Source organism: Morone saxatilis, unplaced genomic scaffold (assembly GCF_004916995.1).
Source record: "Morone saxatilis isolate NCDOM2014 unplaced genomic scaffold, NCSU_SB_2.0 Contig12, whole genome shotgun sequence".
NCBI lineage: Eukaryota > Metazoa > Chordata > Actinopteri > Moronidae > Morone > Morone saxatilis.
In genome coordinates this window covers 9170206-9178281 of record NW_023339674.1, presented here as the reverse complement: position 1 = coordinate 9178281, position 8076 = coordinate 9170206, and the positions used below count along the sequence as shown (strand labels likewise).

The 8076-nt window shown below is 39.9% G+C and overlaps 1 protein-coding gene across 5 annotated transcripts in view; it reads right to left on the bottom strand.

Moving 5' to 3' along the window:
* The window catches only part of LOC118322195 (cAMP-specific 3',5'-cyclic phosphodiesterase 4D-like), a 52863-nt gene that overhangs the window by 13624 nt on the left and 31163 nt on the right, over positions 1-8076 (bottom strand). For 3 of the 5 annotated variants that reach the window (XM_035653809.1, XM_035653813.1, XM_035653812.1), the window contains exons 2-7: positions 6096-6287; positions 5232-5273; positions 3304-3340; positions 1526-1599; positions 1394-1443; positions 966-1078 (exon numbers count right to left, since the gene is read on the bottom strand). In XM_035653809.1, coding sequence (XP_035509702.1) covers positions 966-1078; positions 1394-1443; positions 1526-1599; positions 3304-3340; positions 5232-5273; positions 6096-6287 — 508 coding nt within the window. Of the gene's footprint in view, positions 1-965; positions 1079-1393; positions 1444-1525; positions 1600-3303; positions 3341-5231; positions 5344-6095; positions 6288-8076 lie in introns of those variants that run through there. The other 2 variants (XM_035653814.1, XM_035653811.1) reach the window with 2 other exon arrangements.

Sequence of the window (8076 nt, the reverse complement as noted above, 5' to 3'; positions counted from 1 at the left end):
GTGGGGTAGGGTGATGTAGGGGAGGCTGGGGATGTTGTCTACCATCGGGGGGGAGAAAGGGTGTGACTGCAGTCGCCATCCAGCTACTGTCACACACTGTCAATGAGAAACATAAAAAAGGGAGAGAGGGAGAGCGAGAGGCTGTGAGGAACCCCCCTCCCCCGCCCTGCACACAGTTCCCCCTTCTCTGTCCAATCAGATTGGTCTGGCTTCAGGGGTTGGGTGGAGGAGAGGGATCTGATTGGCTGGGGGTGGGAGATGGAGGCAGTCTGAGTGTAGCCACCAGACGGTGGAGAGAAGCAGGGAGGGGGGAAGTGAGGAGATGCTGATTAACTCTTTCAGCAGAGAGAGACGCCATTCATGAACCCGACTGCTTTTGGCCATGCTCACACTGCAGCTGCATATATCATAACACCTGAGTTTCTCCCCTCATATGTGACTCAGATTTAATGTTTTCAATAAAGTAGAAACAGGAAAAACTGCAATTTGGACTGGAGCTACAACATAAGTTCCTGAAGTAAAGTAAAAATAAGATCATTGTCATTGACAAAAACAAACATTACTAAACTCAACTCATGAAAAATAAGGAAATAAGTACATTTTTATTATAAATTACTCCCAAAAACACATGACACACTGACTTTGTCCTCTGCTGTTGAAACATTAAAGCTTATTGTGCTTGTGTGTCCAGTTGCCTTGACATTTATCCAGCTATATAAATAAAAATGTGATTTGCTCCATCTGAAGTTCCCAAACATTTTGAAGCTAAATGTTGTTTGTCAGATGACCGGGTTTCAACCAACCAACCGTAATACACTTTCAACTCTAGCCCCTCCCTCAAACAAACTTTATTTCTGATAAGGCAAGTTTGAGATCTGTAATGAGGTGTTTGAGACAATGAAACAATGAGACGTCACAGACCCAGTCACAGGTCTTAAAGAGTCTGAAGTCAAATGTCATCTTACCTTATTGGATGCCATCTCGCTCACTGAGTGTCTCGTCTGCAGCGTCTCCAGCTGATCCAGACACCAGTCCAGCTCTTCCAGCGTCTCCACCGCCAGCTTCTGGTAGGGCTCCTCTGAAAGGTCAGAGGTCACACAAAACATATGTTACAGGTGGTATTGCTCCAGCAGGATATAACTGAGAAATGTTGATTAAGTTGTCAAGTTTCACCTGTCCTGGTTCAAAACGGAGCCATGGGAAGTGTTTAACACCATGTTTGTATATTTATGCACCAAATCAACAGCATAAACTCATTAAGATCACACGTCTTTCACGTTTAGTAATGGATAATTTAAATAACTCTTAAACTTACAAATTTTTTTTTACAGTATTTTCATAAAAAGACAATAACATGTAAGTGTCCCACCAATCCAGGGATATTAACACTGACCTGTAAGACATGGCTTACACATGGGTGGCTGGTTACTGCTCGTCGGCCGCCTGGAACAAGGAACAGATGAGGTGTTAGTAGAATAAGAAGAAAACAAGAAACAAGTGATCCAGTCTGTTTTCTTGTTCTTACTTGTTTCCCACACGATCTTGCAGATGTGTCAGAGCAGCAAAGTTATTTCTTACTGTTCGTAGACTGGCAAGAACCTAAAAAAGGGGGGAAAAAAGAGTATTGGAGTTGTATGAAATGGTCTGGAGGGAGACACCTGAGACATCTCCCCCTTAATATCAGGAAAACCCCCTTCCCCCAATTATTTCTGCTTCAAACAAGTAGTCCCTTTTACTCAGTTGAGTTATTTGAGTTAATTCAATAGGAATTACAGACAAAGTTTTGCCTTAAAAAATAAAAAGCCATTCCCCTTTTTGAACCTCTAGTCTGACGGCAGTAAATCAGCCATTAACTACTCAGCAAGGTGAGTTTTTCTAATTTATTCTAAGGTGCTATTGGGCACCGGTTGATGAAGAGCCACATGATAACCGTGAGTGCACTGTTCCTGGTGTTGTTATAAGAATATACAGTAGTATGTGATCTAACACCTTAAACTTGGGACCGACCTGAAGAGTTGACGTGCAATCTTGTTCTGGTTTTTAAGGCCCCCACCAAATTGTTTCACAGTTACATATGTGACACACAAATAAACCTAAAGTGTGTCTTCTGCTGATAAGTGAGTGGGTCAAAGCTGTTATGTATGGTCACTTTTTAGGAATTGATATCTGAATGTCTCACTACTGTCTTTAAGTCTTTGCCGAATCTTTCTTGTAGAATTAAAAAGATGTTCAGTAACATTAGTTTGTGCAGTGTTTTTGATAATATGGCTGGTAAAAATGAGTTTAATATCCAACTGCAGGTGGGTAGTACATTTTAGATATTGGTTTAGAAATATAACATGTACACAGATTGTGTTAATGGGAATTGTTGCACAAACACACACACACACACATAAAGACTCAGAACAAGCTGTTCAGTACAAAGAGAAAGTGTGTGGGTGTTTTCTGTGAAAAATGAACCACCACTTATTTCTCAAACGGTGAGTAAGGGCCATGTGAATTGTCTGGGCAGACCCACACTTACAATAAGAGTAAGTATCAGTTTGAATGGAAACACTGTACATTCAACTGTAATGTGTCCCTGGAAATGAGCTCAATGTTAGAAGGCAATACACCTAAAACCCACTGCTACAGACCAAATACAGTACTGCAAAGAACAATGGGTAACATTAGATGAGACAAATCCATTGTCCATTTCTGGCATTAAAACTTTTGTGACTGATTTCATAACTTTTAAGCTCAGAGCATGTCTTATAGGAGAAATAAAGTCTGTATACAGTAAATCCTAGTGAACATGGATGAATATTACCATGTAATAATCAATATCCGCGTGTTGAGTGAGTCTTGCAAACCTATAGTACAACACACCCTGTTTGGTACCTCATGCCAGGCTTTCTAATAGTCACATATTTGCATGGTTTTGAGAGGTTTGATTGTATCTTAGATTAAAGGTTAGACCAAAGAATAGATCAACTGAATGCCGTTCATCAGAAGTAGGTAAATCTCAGTCCTGCATATGGCAGCAGCTAATTCTATAGAGCTCTACTCCAGGATAAGAGAAGCTCACACTACTTTCATGAATCCATTTAATTCACATATAATCATAAGTATTCACACAAACACAAATATTAAACTATGTTGGAACAACTAGCCCCAATGTCAAACCCCAGTTTTGACCCCTGCTGTTTCCACCTGTCACCAAAGGGCCACTGGGTTGGTTGATTTTGTATTTAGTCAAATGTAGTGAGAGTAATTTGGGTAACTTCTGGTCTTAAAGAACCAGCGATACACAATGCTACTAACCTGTGCAAATGGAGTCACTATCATGTCTTCTCCATGCCTGCAAAAACCACAGACAAACACAAACAGACAATCTAGTGAAAAAGCCACGTCAGACGCTGTGGGACAGGAGGGAAATATCATGCAATTCCAAAAACCTCAATACACAAACATACAAATAATGACAACAAATATGTTGGTTTGTTGTCATCGTCTTAATATGAGGAGTGTACAGGAGTGCTGCAGTTGGCTATGACCCACGGTTGGTCTCAGATATCACACTGGATATAAGGACAACAGAGGATATTGTTTTAGTTATACAAATACTTCTCAGAGGCCGTTTAGAGTTAAACCTCAGCCGGCAGAGCCACAGAAAAACTTCCTATTTGAACTTAGAATAAGACTCCAAAATACGAGAGGTAAGAAACAATACCTAACACTGGTTACTGCCATAGAAAATGTTTAATAATATTGCATCCAGCCAGAAAGGTTTAACTCTACCAATAACAATAAACCTGCATTAAGTGTGTTGTTGTATTCACTTTTGTTAATGTTTTTTTTATAAACTTTTAATAAAATGACACATTTCAGCTCATTGCTTTGGTTTCTTTGGCCGCATGGTTATCATTAACCTCACCAAATGAAATGACTGGCTGGCTGCTACCTGTCGAACATTAAGTGGCAAAAAAAAGACAAATTATTGTGGTGATTGGTAAAATTATACTGAAACATTTAGCAGCTACAGACCCAGATATTTGTGAGCTGGTGGATCTAAAAAGTGAATATTGATATTACCTTCATTAAGTGGTTAGAAACTAGCCTCCAATGGGCGCTAATATTGCTCTTGTGGGCAAATATTTGTTAATAAGTTAAGTATGATAATTTAATAACCCAATATCAGGCCTGTGTTTCTATCACAAGGGTTTAAAATCACTTAATGCTGATTTAATTCTGCTCTTACAGAAGATATGCCTCCAAGATTTGTATCTGTATAACTAGAACTATGTGCAGGAGAGGAGCAGTGTACATGCATTGGATCTTGGGAAAGCAAACTTTTGGAGAAGCAGAACTTTCTGGAAGCTTTAGGGTCGCAACATGCACATCATAATAGGCTTGGGCAGTATCTATGTCTTCATACCTTCCTGACATTTCACCAGGGCATAAGCCAGTGTATGACATAATTTGTGTAAAAAAACCCAAAACAACAACTTAAAAGCTGAGCTGCTCGTCGGTGGCAGATAATGTGTGGGCAGTGGTGGCAGTTTAATACAAACATTTGGCAAATAAACTGCTTTTGTAGTTTGAAGGAGATATCTGAAGATTAAGTTATATGTTTCTAGTTTTTAATTGATTAACCCTCAGTATAATAAAAAGAGGAGCACTCAGATTTTTAAATACCCTGGTGTACTGCCCAAGCCTACCTCATAATTATTCAGACTTCAGGGTAAATCCATGCTGCCACTGAAAAGTACAGTACCAGAGTCGGCCTGAACATCCCTGTCCAGCAAACATTTTGACGTTGAATAACTGTAGATGTGACATCCTGTGCCAGCACTGAAAACCCAAGACTGTCTTGTCTTTCACTGTTTTGTGAAATCAAAGCCTAAATATTTAAAAAAAACACTCTAATTAGATTTTACTGGTGTGTCTTATTATCAAATTGGCAAATGTTTGTACTCCCTTTGGGTTCACTTAAAACTTGGGTGATACCATATCACCATCTGTCAAATGCTTGCTGGGACTGTTTCAAAACTTTGCACGGTTGATAATTTTGGAGTTGAGCATCCCACGAAAGATATGTTCTTCAGGTCGTGGAAAGGGAAAGGTGACGTGTGAGTGGGGTGGGGGGTGCTGTGTTGGGTGGAAGAGGTAGTAGGTTTGATTCATGACAACATGGCATAGCATTAGGAGACAGGCAGAAGAATCACAGCAGTCTTCAGACTTTGTCTCACCGAGGTAGCCAATTGACTTCCCAATGCTTCAATCCCTCCTCCCTTCAAAACAAAGGAGCGACAGCTATTGGTGGTCGAGGCCTCATTTACACTCTGGCTTCAAAACAGACTTCTAAATGTGCAGAGAAATCTTTAGCTGTATAAACAGGCAAGAAACTGGATGAAAATCTAGTTCAGAGCTAAAACTATAGTTCTGGCTTTAGTTGTACGTCCCAGTTTAACTTGATTGCTCTGTGGTTTGCACTGACAAACAGGAGCTCTGATACCAGAGGCCAGATGTCAGAAATGTGCTTTTCAGAGTGTAAATAGGACCTTGAATGGATTTACATAAATAAATATTAACAGTAAATTCCAGCGATTCCCTATTAACTCGTAATAATAGTAGTGATACAATCCATTTTATCTAATGCTATATACAGTATATTATATATATATCAATGTTTCCTTCCCAGATGAAAGAGGCACAATTTAGAGCTTTATAATTTTTCAAATATATTCTAAAAATATACTACATATATCACATTAATTATAGGAGCTTATATTAATACTTGTGTATTAATAAATATATCACAGTGGATGCACACTACTAATGAGTGACTTGGGAAACATGGATATTAAGAGATATGTTGGTATGCAGCAGCTAGTCTGGACCCAAATAAAAACACACACATCGTCAAACATCACTGTCAAATGAACTTCCATCATCTGCTGTTATCAGAAGGTCTGTAGCTGTTTCTTCTAGAAGAACCTTTAAATTTCCCACCAAATCCTGCTGAGCAACCCCGAAATGTACAAAGCAGGTTGAGGCTAAAGGTTGGTAGATTTATTGGTGTTAAAAAGATAGAGCATCTTTAAAATACTCACAGATCGCTGGCAGTGGATGAGTTGCGGGACATGGTTTTGGGCGAAAGGTCGAAGTCTGAGTCGGAGCGGTAGAGGAAAGACTCGCGGCGCTGACTGTGGGGGAAGTTGGCCTGAAGTACCAGACCAGAACTCGGGCTAGTCTGAGAGTCCAGTGGACTGCGACCCACCGACAGGCCATTCTCCACATCAAAACTGAAGAGAGAGAGAGAGAGAGAGGAAAACATAAACACTAATGTCAAGCCATCAAGTACATAAACAAGTAAAAAACCCTAGATAAAAGCAGAGTAAAAACACCTTTTATTACTGATAGTAGTTTCTATATTATGAAGAATCAGCATTGCGTGCAAACCCTGTGACACCCAAACAATCTAATGCACATCACCTAAATAATCTGATGTGCATCTGTAAACAACACGGAGACAGACAAGAGAAAGCTAAAGATAAAGACAAGACAAGGCTAAAGATAAGATACGTATGACAGTGAGTGGAGCTGGAAGTACAGTATAAAGAAGGCTGTGTGTGTTTTTCAGTCACAGAAGCATGTTTCTCACAAAGCATTCCAAACAATTACAAATAAAGTTTTTAAAATAGAAAGGAACAGACGAATGGGGTAAAAATCATTATAACAAACACAAAAAGCAGCGTCTACGTTGGAGCTGTTGAAAAGGTTGCATTCAGATTTTCTACTCTGACGGGGAGCATCTTTTTAAACAGGTGACCTTGTGATTACTCCCTTTTTTTCGCAATCAAACACACACTCACGCACATCTTTCCCTCCGCTATCTCCGTATGACGTCAACAGTGACTTCATTCGTGGTACGTCAGTAGAGCTAGTTACCCATACAACCCCCCCCAGCCCCACCACCACTCCGCCCATTCACAGCCACCACACTGAAAGGCACCCCTATTACTGAACCAAATACTTTATGTACTAAATGTATCATTTTTAAAAATTGGATTTACGTGGTATGATCACAATGAAATGTATTTTTTGAACATGCTCCTTTTTCTGCCAGCTGGATTCGGTCCAGCTCCTGTAACCAAACAGTATCACAGCTCGACTTGGCCCTGATTTAATCCGTTTGAAATCCTTCCAATCAAGATGAGGTCAGTCTGCAGGGTCTGAATTACAGGGTTCAGTATTGGAAACATTCACTCAACAAATTCCCTTTTACCCAAAATTTCCTTTGAACTAAACTTTCTTTTTTTCATAAAAGAGCAAAGAGCTAAAATACAGAAAGATGAATAAAGGGGGACAGAGGCAAAGACTTGCTATATATAGCGATATTATTCTTCTATGCTGATCTCGCCGTGATTCACATTCCCTCAGTGGGGCTGTAGCATTAACTCATATGAGGCTGTGAGTTCTATCCACTCCTTATAACAGGGTGTCATTGTATTTTTCCACTTCCTTAATATAATCCTGGCTACATTAAGGAAGCCTGCAAGCACTAACCCAAACTGTGCCTTTGTAAAAACCAGCTGGTGCAACAGATTTGTCGCCAAGAAGGCAGAAAAACATAGCGTGCTTAGCGAGGGCTGATCCAACCACTCCTCAATTGCCCCAACCACTCGGGTCCAAAGTGGGGAAACCCGAAACCGAAGATTGAAACCAGTGACCTTTTGGTTACAACTGTTCACTTCTTCTCTGACCTAAATTCTACCACATATACAGTAATTTACTTTAAGAAATGAATGCTCCATGATTAAAAGGAGATTTTAAAAATATGGATACTTGAGCCGTAATCTTAAATAGTTTTTATCAATTAGATTAATTGTGACCTGTTATAGACCCCCCCTCCCTCTCTGGTCATAACAATAGCAAACAGAGCGCCAGCAGAGCAATGGCAGGTTGCTTCTGTGTCTATTTTTAGCTCAGCATGCCTCCAGCAATAGCAGTGCCTGATAAATGAAAGATGGCTATTATGCAATCGATGCTGAATGAAAAGTCCAATTCACAGAAGCAGAGAGAGAGAGAGAG